A 15931-nucleotide genomic window follows, 5' to 3' on the forward strand; every position below is an offset into this window, starting at 1 on the left:
TTGGTCAAAAATGTTATAAATTGTATGTTTTGTATGTATGCACATTATGTAGCCTAAATTGATGCATATGGAACAATTTCAATGTTGATCTGGTATAGAACTGTACTTTTAGTTCAAGTTGTAGACCCAAAAGTCTCGGTTAATACAAATATTTTGATACACTGAAGTGTTTTTGTTGATTACAAAAAGTGGGCGTGGCTGGTGCCATATAGAATTCTCAACGTAACTATAAATTGATAAGTATGTAATCTGTATATGTATGTATATATGTATATATGTATATATGTATATATGTATATATGTATGTATATATGTATATATGTATGTATATATGTATATATGTATATATGTTTATCGATCTATATATAGATTTATCGATATAAATTCTAATCATCGATAACATTTTGAACTGCCATCCGTTCGATTTGGTGCTTATTTTCTTCTAAAGTTAAAAAAATAAAAAATATCTAGTTCTACAAATTCCTTCGGTGTTACGGGTATTGCCTAGTCGTACATGCCCGACTATATAATTTCTACTTGTCTGACCGTGAAGCAAGGACGGAAAAGCGTTGGAGGAAAATTTCGACGGCATTTTTAATTTAACTATATTTAAATAAATTTAACTGTAAAAAATTACATAGTTCACAACTAGAACAATTAAAGATTTTTAGCCGGGACTGCTCGACTAGAAGATACCCTGAACGCCAACTGCGCAGTAAGCAGCGACTGCGCTGCAGAGAATTGCATGAGAATTTCTTTGTTAAATAATTTTTTTTTAGTAAGAATATCTTCATGAAACTTTCAGAACGTGATCGTAATGTTCAAATGTATGAATATTCCAATGCACAGTCTCTAGTACCTAAAATTCACCTCCTACGAATTGGGGGTGATGGGGGCGTGGTATCCTAAATCTGTAAATTATAAAATCTTCGTATTCATCAAATACAGTAAATCTGAAGTCTCTGGATCTAATAGTGTTCAAATTACGCTGAAACCCTAAAATCAATTTATCGATTATTCTCGATGAAAAGGAAATCGGATAAGCTGTCGAAAAAATATGATAAACTCGTATGGCGTATGGTATACACGAGTATGCTTGCAAAATTTCGGACAAATAGACAGAGCTATATCGACTCAGTTCGTCACCCTGATCAAGAATATATATACTTTATGGGGACTGCGATGCTTCCTTCTGCCTGTTACATACATTTTCACAAAAACATTATACCCTGATTTCCCATTTTCAATGGGTGCAGGGTATAAATGCAAAGCAGAAGAATGGAAAACTTAGCTGCTTCTTACTTTTAAAGATGTGTTGCCAATATCGATAAATATCAATAGTTGAGAAAGGGCCGAACTAATTTACCAAGAATATGTTTATTATAATGACATATGTATAAAAATGAATATATGCATGCATCATATTGCCAGATTGCTCTCTTAAAGTTACCATCCAGTTTTTTCAAAAATATCAAAAATTTATTAGTTCTGACAGAATCCTCAAAAATTTTTGGGTGTACTTATTATTTTCATCATGAGTGTAGTATGTACACATTATATAATAAAAACTTTTTACTCAAGGTTTTTAATTATACACTTTTATGCGCTTTCATGATAAATAAATTGTGAATTAACATAACTTAAGATACACAATTTTAATAATATATATATTTACAAAAATAGCAAAATCTAATACAAATAATTTCCTACTGTTAATATAAATAAATATTTATTTGTTTAACATATATATACAAACATATGTATTTAGCATATATATACATTCATATAGTCATATAGTATTTATGTATAATTGAAAGATTTCCTTTTTCCTCCTTTTAAATTCTCATTCGTTGACTCCTCTGACATGGTACAACAACAATTAAACAATCGATGGCGTGAACAACAGTTAAAAAATAGAAGCGTGCCGCCATTTTGATTTAACTGTCATTGTCTAATTGCAGTTGGTATCGCGACTGCGTCCAATACAAAATGCCGACGGCGAAAAATGGGCGCGCTGCTAGCTGCTTTTTTTAAATTTTGTTCGGCTTGGGGGTGGGTGTGTGGTGCGAGCCGAGCAACAACTTTTGCGCAAGCGAAACAGCGACAGCAATAGAGCTAGTTGCAAAGGAACGAATGAGATAGCTATAGGTACGTCGCATGTTGCCCGGGGTGGTGGGCTGCCAAGTGAATGGGCGTTGCCGTGGTGAGTTAAGTCTCAACATGGTCAGTCAGCGCGTATAACAGTTTTATTGTAGCAATCTATTAGCTATCGAAATTCTTGTTAAATAAATTTTTGTATTTAACTATTAAAATAATAAATTAAGCTTAGTGTATGTATGTGTATGTCCATAGGTGTGAATGTGAATGTGGATATTTTTGGGAGGCGTAAATATTAGTTTTTGTGTATGCTAAACAAAATGGTGGACATTCCATTTTCAAATAAAAGTAAGGGAAAAATTTTGAAAATTTTGAAAATTTTTCTTTTTTTGAATTATATTTCTTATAACCTAACTTACTTTATACTAAATAAACTCAAATTATTTTTTTTGAGGTTATGTCAAAATTAGAATAGGTAAAATAATAATTTAAAAAAAATCAATAAATAATATAAAAATAGAAATAAAATAAATAAAAACATAATGTTTTAGTATTACAAAAAAAGCACTAAAGACAATAATAATAATAAAAATAATATTATTATTATTATTATAATTTTTATATTATATATTATTATAATAATAATAATATTATTATTATTATTATTATTATTATCTATCTTTCTGTTAAAATTAAAAACCAAAGATTGAAAGGAAAACAAACAAAATATTTTAATTTTAAATTAAATAATTATCATTATTATTAATTATTTTAACATCAATGAAGTTAAAGATCAAATATTTAAGTATGAAAATAATGCAGTTCATGAAATTAGTTTTTTTTTTATTGTATATATTTACATTATTCAATATTTATAACTCCCAAAAAATTTATTATTTTTAATGAAATATAAATTTAATATATTTAACATTTAGTTTTTAATTTAGTATTTATAAATATATTAAAAAATTTTATTACTACATATAAAATATTTTCTCTTTTTAACAAATTTTTTATTTTAAATTCAATGTTTTTTTTTTTTTTTTTTACTTGAAAACTGCTTAATAATAATAAAAATAATATGCAGTAAAAATAATGAAATTTACTAGTTACTTCATTTAGTTTTCATTTCTAAATATAAACTGATTTATTTCATTTTAAGTACACTTTGCCTTGTATTATAAATAAATATAATATAAATTTTAATTGCTAAACAAAATATAATTATAAATTTTAATTGCTAAACAAAATATAATTTAAAGCCTTTTTTCCAAATTTATATATTTGTTGTGTATGCCAACGATTTAGACTTCAGGCACGAAAGAACTTATAAAGCTTTGCAAACAGCTGATCACCGTAAAGGGGAGCTTTTATTGTGGCGCTCGTTAGCTTTTGCACGCTCGCTCACTCTCTGGCTCTACCTCTCTCTTGGTCACGCGCTCTCTCTCACTCTTTCTTCTGCGCCTTATTTTTTATGCGCGGCTCACGCTTATTTTAGCGGTTGTCGTCTGTGATTTTGTTTTAGTTTTGTTTTGGTTGCGCGCCTACCATTGTGCGACTGAACGAGCAAATACGAAAAAAGAAGAGTAAACAAAGTGTAGGTGCATTAACGTAAAGTATAAATATAAGTATCTAATTATGTATAAGCGTTAGTTTGGTGCTGTATCGTGCTGTTCTTGTCTTTTGCGTTGTCCTCTTTGCGGTTTTTTCCACAACGAATTATCAAAAGACTATGCAAATGGTTGGAGCGGTGGCGCTTTGTGTATGTGTATGCGTGCGTGTCTCTCTCTCTCTCGTTCTGCCTTCAAGTACGTGAATGGCGCGTGGACGACAGCTGATGACGAAACATACATACTTAAATGAGTATATTATATATGTTATAAATATGTGTGTATATAAATATTCCACTTATTGAATTCATTAATTACTGCGTTACTGTATATATTTATGCACATATAAACACTTGTACAATTTGACCAAAAATGTTTGCTTATCAGCTGCTATATGTGTATGTGTATGTACGAGATAATAAACAGACACACACGTTCACGCATACATACATATGTTTGGAAAGCCATACAAGCTTTTCGATGTAATCAAACAAGACAGGGCATCTGAAAGACGACGGGAGCAAATGTAAACAAAAACAATCGTGTGAAAAAGCGGTAAGGTCAAGAGCTTTAGAGCTTTTTGAGATCGGCCTGCATGCGCGAGTGACAGGTAGCGACGTCACTTAATTTTGTAATGCCGCGCGAATGCTGTTGAGTGAAAGAGAGAACACCATAGATAAAACTTTATTGGCTGCGCTCATTGCAGCCGCAGCTGATGAACAACTGTCAAACATGTGTGTCATACAATATGGCTGCAATCAGCTCACGATCACATGCTAGAGATGAGCTTATCAAAATTGTGAAATAAGAAAACCATAACAAAATTTTAATACGAAAATTTATTTATGTATATAAATATATATAGTAGAAAATATAAAAGATTATTATTTTGAAATTCATGGTTTCCATGGCAATTGTACGAAATTCACAATGGATTTCGGTGACAGTTCTGCCGGATCTTAGCTAATCGGGTTTTAACTCAACCTTCGACGATGTACTTCAGTCCCAGCAAGACCACAGCCAAGGGTGAGGCCGGCAGGCAGGTAAATTAGACCATCGTAAATGATTTTATGATTATGCAGTTTCCTTTGCCTTTATACCTGGAAGCAGACAGACAGCTCGACCTATGCACATATTGACAAAGTAAACCCGGTCGCGGTCATAAACATATTGACTTTAACAGCGCTCGGCTTTACGGCCCAAAACTGTTTCGCATTTTAGAGCTGGGAACAACCTGCTCAATTGGCCTGGAAATATGCAAATTCTAATCAACTTTTTGTGTGAAATTGTTTTTTTTTTTGTCTTTATCTTTCATAGTGTACGAAAATAAAACTTGTATAGATTAGAGTTTATTGTGTGGGTTTTTCTATTAAACTTTATGAATGAGATTACTAACATATACATACATATATATATATATATATATATATATATATATATATATATATTTATATATTTATATATATATATAATATAATTGAGATTGGTAAGTTTGGCAATATTGGTTTTGCCAAATGCGAGAGCCAACATACCTAATTTGTTATTGTTTTTCTGCTTATTATAACTTATCATATCGATAATAATCGATGCTTTGGCTTGGTTATAGATACATAATTTGAACAGACTTATTGAAGATTTAAACTTAACTTTGGGAGTTTACTGTGATGAAGGCGATAGATAAGTCACATTCATAAATAATAGATATAAAATAATAGATAATATATGTATATATAATATTAGATAATAAAGCTAACCGATATATGTATATGTAGTCGTATAGAAAGAAGGTGAATAGAAAAATAGATAATTTGATATGCATGTATGAATAAAAGATAAAATAATAGATAATATAGTTAATACCATAGACATGCCCCTTTAGATGCATTCATGCAAATGTTTGAAATAAACTATAGATAATAAATTCATTAAGCCCTTGCTAATCCTAAATTAGATAAATAAACATTAATTTTAGATATTCTAAATATAGATTATTTATGTGCGACAGAAAGCTAAGTCTATGAAGAGATTAAGAATAGATATAACATAATTTATATGTATATGACATCAGATATAATAATATATGTGTGTACAGTATTCTCACTTTTTGCCACTTCAACTTTCCACTCTTTATAGAGCCTCAAGTTTCGAGTGAGATCTTGTCATTGATTGCGGAATTTGAACAGCTTAACGAGAATGCGTTTCCCTCAGGGTCTTATGCAAATGCGCAGATATGCGACCGCAGTCACCCTGCGGCAATTTGGGCACACACACACGCAGACACAGACACAGGCCATTACACATGCACGCAGAGGCACAGAGGCGACGGTGGTGCGAACGTTGGCAAGCAGCGCATCGCCGCTGCCGGAACTGACACAGGTAAGAGCAACAAAGCAAGCTAGAGCGAGGGAGTGGGAGAGCGAGCAAGAGAGCAAGCGGTACGAGCAGGGGTGAGAGGGAGCAGGAGTGTGTGCATTGGTTGCGTGGTGGATTTTAGCGTTTGCCTTCTTGGTGGGAGGGAGCAAGAGTGTGAGGATTTTGTGTGTGTATGTGTGTGTGTGGTGAGTTTGCGGCGTCTCAGCGACCAGCATGGCCTAGGGTGGGAGGAACCAAACAATGTCAGCATTCATTCTATGGTAAGTTTTTGTTTATGCAGGCCAACAACGGCCAATCGGCGTCAAGCCAACCGGAGACAGCGTATTGCAAATGGTGGTGGCAAATCATACGATATGTAAAGTTGTACAGTTAGCGCAAGAGTTATGAATGGCGAAAGTGTTATTTATATCTGTATGTATGTGTATAAGTATATTTATATTTGTATGCTATATCTATATCTATATCTATATCTATATCTATATCTATATCTATATCTATATCTATATCTATATCTATATCTATATCTATATCTATATCTATATCTATATCTATATCTATATCTATATCTATATCTATATCTATATCTATATCTATATCTATATCTATATCTATATCTATATCTATATCTATATCTATATCTATATCTATATCTATATCTATATCTATATCTATCTCTTTCTCGCAGATATCGGATAACGTACAGCGGGGAAACTACGCCCAGCTCAATGATAAGGATGTGGCCCACTTCGAGCAGTTGCTGGGCAAGAATCACGTACTCACCGAGGATCTGGAGGGCTATAACATATGCTTTCTGAAGCGCATACGAGGTGAGTTGGCACCCTCTCTCACTACCCCTCTACATCACTCTCTAAATCTTCGGTTTCTCTCCAATCTCAGGCAACAGCAAGCTGGTGTTGAAGCCGGGCAACACGCAGGAGGTGGCCGCCATTTTGCGCTATTGCAACGAGCGGCGGCTGGCGGTGGTGCCGCAGGGCGGCAACACGGGTCTGGTGGGCGGCTCGGTGCCCATTTGTGATGAGATTGTCCTGTCCATGCAGCGCTTGAATAAGGTGCTCTCCGTGGATGAGGTGACGGGCATCGCCATTGTGGAGGCGGGTTGCATTTTGGAGAACTTCGATCAGCGGGCACGGGATGTGGGCCTAACGGTGCCGCTCGATCTGGGCGCCAAGGCCAGCTGCCACATCGGCGGCAATGTCTCGACAAATGCCGGCGGCGTTCGTGTCGTACGCTACGGCAATCTGCACGGCTCCGTGCTGGGCGTCGAGGCGGTGCTGGCCAACGGCCAGGTGCTCGATCTGATGTCCAACTTCAAGAAGGACAACACGGGCTACCACATGAAACACCTGTTCATCGGCTCCGAGGGCACCCTGGGCGTGGTCACCAAGCTGGCGATGCTCTGTCCGCACGTCTCCAAGGCCGTCAATGTCGCCTTCATCGGGCTCAACTCGTTCGACGATGTCCTCAAGACATTCGTCAGCGCCAAGCGCAATCTGGGCGAGATTCTCAGCTCCTGCGAACTTATCGATGAATTGGCGCTCAACACGGCGCTGCAGCAGTTCAAGTTTCTCAAGTGAGTACGACTAGCAAATACTCTGCAAGCTTGCGGTATAAACAAATTCGATTTACATTCTATCTAAACAAATCTCAGCGTTCTTTATAATTTTATAGGGTATACAGAGTAATGTTTGATCTTGTGCAAACGTAGTTATTTTTGGCACTTCTTCTATGATCCTAGTTTTAGTATTTACAGGGTATATGATAGATTCTTATAAGAATTTCTTACCAAGCTTTAGTTGTGAATTCATCCTATCTATACGCATAGCTTCTAGCTGACTCTTTGAGTGTTTACAGGGTATGCAAGATACAGAAGGAAACAATTTAGGAGGTATTCCTTGAACTTTAGGTAAGACATGGACGCGATATTTATACCTAGCTCTTATGCACCTGATTCTTATTTGATATTTATAGTATTTACAGGGTATACATGGTATAAAAATCATCTATCATCATCTATTTTTCTTAATTGTTGTTAGTTTGATGGCTCGCTTTACTTATAGGGAATTTCGATTTATTGAGCTTATTCCTCTGTGCATTTCTTAATATTTACAGGGTATAAATATTATATCAACAAATAAGCTGTGCTTTCTATATTACGAATTTAGAGATGTTTTACATCTATTAGCTAAACTCAATCTACTTAGCTCCTTTCATGTGTGTATGCATTTACAGGGTATCAAGGAGGTTGCACGATCGTGAAATTCATTCTCTGTAAACCTAGTGATTCCTTTAAACAAGGTCTAGCGACTAGTATGCCTGGCCCCTGATCCCCTTCATTTCTCTTACCCCTTTAGTTTGTACAGGGTATACAAAGTAACAATTCCATTTTCTCCTTTTGCCGTTAGCTCACCCATCTCTGGCTATCCGTTCTACATGCTGATCGAGACATCGGGCAGCAACGGCGATCACGACGAGGAGAAGATCAATCAATTCATTAGCCAGGGCATGGAGCGTGGCGAAATTCTGGATGGTACCGTTAGCGGGGAGCCCGGCAAAGTGCAGGAAATCTGGAAGATACGCGAAATGGTGCCGCTGGGCCTGATCGAGAAGAGCTTCTGCTTCAAATACGATATATCGCTGCCGTTGCGCGACTTCTACAACATCGTGGACGTGATGCGCGAACGCTGCGGCCCCCTGGCCACCGTGGTTTGTGGCTATGGGCATCTTGGCGACTCGAATCTGCATCTGAATGTGTCCTGTGAGCAGTTCAACGACGAAATTTACAAGCGCGTCGAGCCGTTCGTCTACGAATACACCTCACAGCTGAAGGGCAGCATCAGTGCGGAGCACGGAATTGGTTTCCTCAAAAAGGACTATTTGCACTATTCCAAGAATCCCGTTGCCATCCAATGGATGCGCGACATGAAGAAGATGTTCGATCCCAATGGCATACTGAATCCCTATAAGATGTTGAATTAAATGCACTTCGAAATCTTTTTTTTTTTTTTTTTTTTGTATTCTAATTATATGTATGTATGTATATGTAAAAAAGCTTTTAATAAATGTGCATTTGTTTGCTTGCCTACTTTAGCTTTGTGCTTTTTCATTTCATTGCATTTTTTGTGCGCCCGTGCCTATCGATAGCGGATATCGATAAGTGACGTACCTGGAGGGCGGCTCAAGGTGGAGTTTGAAAAAGTTTTCGTTTGCTTCGATCGTGCAAAAAGCTGCGCGCAGTTAGAGATGAACGTAGTGGAAAAGTAGGTATTAGGCGATGAGCACGTAGTAGTAAAAAAGTGAGGTGATATATGTGAGGTGTTGAGAATATGAGCTGAACCGGTGTTATACAGGTAATAATAAAAATATGAAAATAATAAGTTAACTTAAAATAAATTGTATATAATAAATCAACGAAAACAAAATTCATACATTTTAATAATATTTGACAAACTTTAAATTTTATATGACGTATATCGTAATTTATAGTTTTTCTATACTTTTACTGAATATTTCTGTTTGTTAACATGTAAATTATTTGTGTTCTATATAATTGAATAAATTATTAATAAATATTTGCTTAACTTGCAATTAAAGTTTTGCCAATTTAATACAATCCGCACATATCGAGCGTCTGCGTGACACGCCGTTGTAACGCTTACATACGCATCACTAGTGTAAAGCTTGTCGGATTTATTTACTTTTTTCGGCATTTATCGTGTACGCTTTGGCAACGTTTCGTCAGTTTCAGTTGGCGAGCGCAAGCGGCCGGACATCAAAAGCGTGGGGAAGGTGACGGAAGCGCGAGGAAATAAACAAGTTTTGCGTAAAATTTACAATACTATATTCATAAATCATTAAGTAAAAATAAAACAAATATGAGCGGGTAAGCAAAATTTTTGTGTAATTTGTCATTAGTTACGTGCTGATTTAATTTTTTTTGCCTCTTCTTGTTGTTCTTGTGATAATACAGGAAAGCTGATATTGCACTCATTGGCCTGGCTGTCATGGGTCAAAATCTCATACTGAATATGGACGAGAAGGGCTTCGTGGTTTGTGCGTACAATCGTACCGTATCGAAGGTGCGTGACTTTCTAAACAACGAGGCCAAAGGCACGAAAGTGATTGGCGCCGAATCACTGAAGGACATGGTCGACAAGCTGAAAACGCCACGCAAAGTCATGTTGCTGGTCAAGGGTAAGTCATTGTTGTAATAGTGTGGAGTGAATGGCGTGAAGTGATCGTTAGGCAAGTGTGTGCGCCTGTGCGTGTCTGTGTGTGTTTGTGTGTGTGGAAGTCAAAGCAAAGTCATGCACACAAAAATTGCATAGCAAGCGTCAAAAACAACAACAGCCAGTCAGAGAGAGAGCGTTTGCTTTAAGCTCCCTCACTGCCGCTCTTTCCCTCTCAGAGAGAGAGAGCGTGAAAGAGAGCGAAAGAGCGCTATCATATATGGTTTGCAATTTGTTTTTGTTTACCATTGCCATATGTACGCTATCGATAATTATCACTTAGAAATATATCGTTTAAGCTCAATACGCATCTTTATGGCTGAATGGTAAACAATGCAATTTATGCATAGCTTACATTGCCTTCTGCATGTACCGTGACATTCATTAGGTTAAAGACATTGACAAACGTTGCTGAACAGGTACTGAACACTTGGGTCAAGATCAATGCCGGCGATAAGAGCTGCCGTCAAGCAATCAAGAAGCAAGTTACCATTATCTCGTTAAAACGCAGAAACTGACGACTTTGGGCTGACCTCAGTTCAAGGTCAATTTTATGCACTGCTATTACAACTAGAGGTGAAAAGCTGACGGCTTAGAAAACTGAAAGAAAATCAAATTAAAGCACGTTTCACATAAGTAAAAAAAAAGAAGAGAATATTGTAAGCTGTAGGATTTATTAAAAATATTTGTAATATTAAAATTTAATAAGCAATATTTGTAATATGTCACCCGATGACGTAGTGCCACTCTAATCAGCGCATTTCCCATCACTAGATTAACCTTAGGAGGTGGCCTTACATGCATTTTGCACGATCAGCCAACTAGTGTGTGGGCACGCGGCCATCTCTGAGATTGCCTTTCTAATGCCAGTTTACATTCTTCTATTTGGCAGCTGGCAGTGCAGTGGACGATTTTATTGGCCAGCTCGTGCCGCTGTTGTCACCGGGCGATGTCATCATTGATGGCGGCAACTCGGAATACCAGGACACGACGCGACGCTGCGAAGAGCTGGAGAAGCTGGGCATACTCTATGTCGGCTCTGGCGTAAGTGGCGGCGAGGAGGGCGCACGAAATGGTCCATCTCTAATGCCAGGCGGTAATGCGGCTGCCTGGCCACTGATCAAGCCCATATTCCAGGCCATTTGCGCCAAGGCCGATGGCGAGCCCTGCTGCGAGTGGGTGGGCGATGCGGGCGCCGGCCACTTTGTGAAGATGGTGCACAACGGCATCGAGTATGGCGACATGCAGCTCATCTGCGAGGCTTACCACATCATGAAGAAGCTGGGGCTCACGTCGCCTCAAATGTCGGAGGTGTTTGGCCAGTGGAACAGCACCGAGCTGGACTCATTCCTCATCGAGATCACACGGGATATATTGAACTTCAAGGACAGCGAGGGATATCTGCTGGATCGCATACGCGACACAGCTGGCCAGAAGGGCACGGGCAAATGGACAGCGATAGCGGCGCTGCAATACGGCGTGCCCGTCACACTGATCGGCGAGGCCGTCTTCTCGCGCTGCCTCTCCGCTCTGAAGGATGAGCGCGTTGCGGCCAGTGGCGTGCTGAAAGGACCCAGCTGCAAGCCCTGCGTGCCGGACATCAAGAAATACCTGAATGGCATCAAGTACGCGCTCTACTGCGCGAAGATCGTCAGCTATGCCCAAGGCTTCATGCTGATGCGCGAGGCAGCCAAGGAGAACAACTGGAGTCTCAACTATGGCGGCATCGCACTGATGTGGCGCGGCGGCTGCATCATACGCAGCGTCTTTCTGGGCAACATCAAGGATGCGTACACCCGCCAGCCGACGCTCTCGAATCTGCTGCTCGACGACTTCTTCAAGCGCGCCATTCAGCAGGGCCAGAGCTCGTGGCGTGAGGTGGTGGCCAATGCCTTCCTCTGGGGCATACCGGTGCCCGCTCTGTCCACGGCCCTGAGCTTCTACGATGGCTATCGCACGGCCACCCTGCCCGCAAATCTGCTGCAGGCGCAGCGGGACTATTTTGGTGCCCACACCTACGAGCTGGTGAACAGGGAGGGGGAGTTCCATCATACCAATTGGACGGGCACCGGTGGCAATGTTTCGGCCAGCACCTATCAGGCATAGAGATACCAACCACATTCCAAGTTTACGGTTTACCGTTTTTTTTTTTTTGTGTATACTCTAATAACAAATAGGCTGGCCTCTTAGTGTATTTCTATTCTATTTCGTTATTTTTTTCTCACTTTTTTCTTGAGTACTTTAAGGCGGTACTTAATTGTACAATATTTAATTAGTTTCATTTTAATTAATATATATTATTAAACTGGTGTGTTTTTCTAAAAATCTCCAGTGCTTTGATTTCTTTTGGCGGCAACTAAATTGCACATTAACAAAAACAACAACAACAAAAACAATCAAATTTTAACGAGTCTTTCGCTGCTATTGTCCCAGCTGCCTTATGCCGTGCTTGTGGTATGTATATATATGTGTGTGTGTATGTATGTATTTCTCTGTTCATGTGATAGCGATGATAAATTCTCAGTCATCTGATGGCCGCAATGTCTTTTTCTGTTCGATAACCAGCTTGTCGGTTGTGTAAAGATGGCCAATAATTACCTGCAAGTAGAAGAGTGCATGCTTAATGAAAATAGTTCTCTATTCGCATTATTATCTTTAGGTGATTTTGACGTCAAATATGACGTGCACAATGCGATAAGGATTGGGCAACCGGGCATATCAAATACGTGCTTGTATGTAGGTACATATGTAGGTATGTGTATGCAGGCATGTATGCACATGGTGTTACAGCTGATTTGCCAATTTAATGACCCGGCACAAGCTCTCACCTGTCGTCGAATCAATTCCAAACTTTCCTTGGCATTAGCTACTTGCCGATCGATTTCTTTAAAATCATTTATCATCTTGTTGGCACGAAATGTGTCACGTATTTTCCGCATAGCATACATTCTGTAAACAAGAAAATTTCGACAGTTGTCATAATTGAGATGTTATGTTATGCTATTTCACAATTCACACTCGCACCTGAAGTTGTAGGAAGGCAGCTTTTCGGATTCACGCAATAAATTCCGATATAATGTAATGGCCTGGCGACGTGTCGACATCTTTGCGTTCGTTGTGTGTGGAATAGCAAACAAAATATGTTCTATTGTATGAACTTTAATTGATAATAACCGTGTTGATTATTTTGGTTAAACCGTATAATTTGGTGATGTTAACAAATAAAGAGTAAAGTAACGATTATATCGATTGTTTTCTGTACGAATTAACTGCACATAAAATCACATGTATCGGTATGAAAATCTTATCGATATATAGTACCCATCGCAAATATGGCGACTGCCAGTAAAATACTGCCCTCTCTCATCACTAATCAGCTAGGAGCAAACGAGCATTTTTGTACGCGTTTATTTTTTCATCACTTATTTTCGTTGCTCTTCATATTAAAACAACAATATGGATGTGCGTCCAAATCAAACCATTTACATAAACAATCTGAATGAAAAGATTAAAAAGGAGGAGCTTAAGAAGTCGCTCTACGCCATCTTCTCACAGTTCGGCCAGATACTCGATATTGTGGCGTTGAAAACATTGAAAATGCGAGGGCAGGCATTTGTCATATTTAAGGAAATTGGCAGTGCCTCCAATGCGCTGCGTACTATGCAGGGCTTTCCATTCTATGACAAACCCATGCGCATTGCCTACTCCAAGTCCGATTCGGATATTGTGGCCAAATTGAAGGGCACCTACAAGGAGCGTCCAAAGAAGGTGAAGCCGCCAAAGCCGGTGCCGGGCGTCGAGGAGAAAAAGTATGTATCAATGATATGAATTACGCTCATATTGGAAATCACTAATGATCATATTGCATTTCGAATTTAAACAGGGACAAGAAGAAGAAGCAGAGCAGTGCAGAAAATGCAAATCCGAATACACAAACAGAGCAGCCACCAAATCAAATCCTTTTCCTCACCAATCTGCCGGAGGAGACCAACGAAATGATGCTCTCCATGCTGTTCAATCAATTCCCTGGCTTCAAGGAGGTGCGCCTGGTGCCCAACCGGCACGACATCGCCTTTGTCGAGTTCACCACCGAGCTGCAGAGCAACGCAGCCAAAGAGGCGCTCCAGGGCTTCAAAATAACTCCCACGCATGCGATGAAAATTACGTTTGCCAAAAAGTAGACGCGCACAGATTTCCTCAATATATACACAAATATATGTATATATACATACATAAGTGTAGGAAAGTCGGGGTCTTTTTTTTTTAATAATTAAATGCTTCTAATTTAAAATAAATATAAATATACTTAGCATAAATAAAACACACAATGATGGATAAATGTGGCAAGCTCTTAAGTTGGCAACAAATCAAGTTTAATGGTGATTGACAATTTAGAGGGAGGCAGAGTGCTACAGTTGCATTAGTTTGTGCTTTGTGGTATAGTGTAGTGTAGAGTAGGTAGTATATGCGTCATTTAACAATTTCGGTGTTTTAGTTTTTGCATAAAATAACGTTTGTGTTGATCAGTGTGCTGCTCGCTTCACTGTACTGGCATTAGTTTCCATTTGCATGGGGTCGCTCGGTCATTAGTATTACATAAATATATACAGTGGTCGGGTGGCAGTGTGTTAGTGTTCTCTACTGATTTTCTGCGACATAGGGTAACTAATTCTCCAGGATGCCGCTCTTGTCCATAGCACCCTGCGTACATGGCGGTATGTCGTGCGGGTCGTCCATATCCTCGCCGAGATCACACACGGTACTGCCGCTGCCAGCGCTCTCCGAGGAGATGCTCAGCTGCTGCTGTAGATGGGAATCCTCGTCGAAGGACTCGTCAGCGTCGCCCACAAACTTCTCCATCGACTTCGTCAACTTATCCGAGTTGCCGCCCACAAATACTTCCAGCACTTCGCCGCTCTTGATGAACACGAATGTGGGCATGCTGGTTATATTGTACTCGATGGTTATCTCCTCGTTGTCATCGACATTCACTTTCAGCACGACCGCTCGCTCGGCATACTGGGCGGCCAGCTCCTCCAGTTTGGGTGCAATGACCTTGCAGGGGCCGCACCAATTGGCGCAGAAGTCGATGACAATCAGCTTGTCGCCGGCATTGGACAATTGCTGCTCGAAGTCCTCTTTGCTTTGTACGACGTGCACCATGGCTGAAAATCCCTTCTTATATTGTTTATTGTTTTTGTGTATGTGTGTGTCTTTTTTGTATGTTTTTACTTAAATTTCGAATAGGAATTGACAACAATTTGTGTGTGCGCACACAAATATATAGAATATTTGTTGTGTCAGCCTCTCCAGCTAGGTAGACTGCTGAAATGAAATATGAAGGAAGGCAGCTAAGTTTTTAATTTTAAAATAGCTGTAAACAGCAACGGTGCCTACTAATCGTTAATCGCCAATCGATAATGGAAGCTTATTTGTGCAAAAGCTGGCAACGCTTAAATGCTGGATAAGTACCGTTTGCTCATTTGAATGTGTGTGGGTGTGAGTGCTGCATAAAAGCGCGGGAAAGATTTGCATGAATATGTACATACATACATATGTATGTAACTTTCCAGGCAAAGCGCAGCCCTTCTAGCAATGGCTGCA

General features: G+C 38.9%; 5 protein-coding genes and 1 long non-coding RNA gene across 6 annotated transcripts; 3 read left to right on the forward strand and 3 right to left on the reverse strand.

Moving 5' to 3' along the window:
- Nucleotides 1–3587: 3587 nt before the first annotated feature.
- Nucleotides 3588–9094, forward strand: LOC6585884 (D-2-hydroxyglutarate dehydrogenase, mitochondrial). Its single transcript, XM_002011472.4, has 5 exons — nt 3588–3694; nt 5841–6083; nt 6766–6907; nt 6978–7671; nt 8504–9094. Exons 2-5 carry the CDS (start codon nt 5901–5903, stop codon nt 9075–9077), a joined length of 1593 nt encoding a protein of 530 aa, XP_002011508.1. The 5' UTR covers nt 3588–3694; nt 5841–5900; the 3' UTR covers nt 9078–9094.
- On the reverse strand, nt 3615–4408 carry LOC122757870. Its single transcript, XR_006358046.1, has 2 exons — nt 4158–4408; nt 3615–3931 (listed from the first exon to the last, which is right to left on the reverse strand). It is a non-coding gene; the product is annotated as an uncharacterized LOC122757870 (long non-coding RNA).
- Nucleotides 9095–9824: 730 nt separating the features above from the next.
- LOC6585885 (6-phosphogluconate dehydrogenase, decarboxylating) lies at nt 9825–12652 on the forward strand. The gene is made up of 3 exons (XM_002011473.4): nt 9825–9981; nt 10069–10292; nt 11220–12652. The coding sequence occupies exons 1-3, from the start codon at nt 9974–9976 to the stop codon at nt 12431–12433; spliced, it is 1446 nt and encodes a 481-aa protein (XP_002011509.1). The 5' UTR covers nt 9825–9973; the 3' UTR covers nt 12434–12652.
- Nucleotides 12581–13565, reverse strand: LOC6585886 (protein bcn92). The gene is made up of 3 exons (XM_002011474.4): nt 13352–13565; nt 13156–13276; nt 12581–12925 (listed from the first exon to the last, which is right to left on the reverse strand). Exons 1-3 carry the CDS (start codon nt 13429–13431, stop codon nt 12848–12850), a joined length of 279 nt encoding a protein of 92 aa, XP_002011510.1. The 5' UTR covers nt 13432–13565; the 3' UTR covers nt 12581–12847.
- A 112-nt stretch (nt 13566–13677) lies between these two features.
- On the forward strand, nt 13678–14698 carry LOC6585887 (U1 small nuclear ribonucleoprotein A). The gene is made up of 2 exons (XM_002011475.4): nt 13678–14136; nt 14211–14698. Exons 1-2 carry the CDS (start codon nt 13784–13786, stop codon nt 14506–14508), a joined length of 651 nt encoding a protein of 216 aa, XP_002011511.1. The 5' UTR covers nt 13678–13783; the 3' UTR covers nt 14509–14698.
- On the reverse strand, nt 14663–15673 carry LOC6585888 (thioredoxin-T). Its single transcript, XM_002011476.4, has one exon. It carries the CDS (start codon nt 15488–15490, stop codon nt 14993–14995), a length of 498 nt encoding a protein of 165 aa, XP_002011512.1. The 5' UTR covers nt 15491–15673; the 3' UTR covers nt 14663–14992.
- Between the last annotated feature and the right edge of the window lie 258 nt (nt 15674–15931).

The sequence above is a fragment of the Drosophila mojavensis genome, unplaced genomic scaffold (assembly GCF_018153725.1).
Source record: "Drosophila mojavensis isolate 15081-1352.22 unplaced genomic scaffold, ASM1815372v1 contig_136, whole genome shotgun sequence".
Classification (NCBI taxonomy): domain Eukaryota; kingdom Metazoa; phylum Arthropoda; class Insecta; order Diptera; family Drosophilidae; genus Drosophila; species Drosophila mojavensis.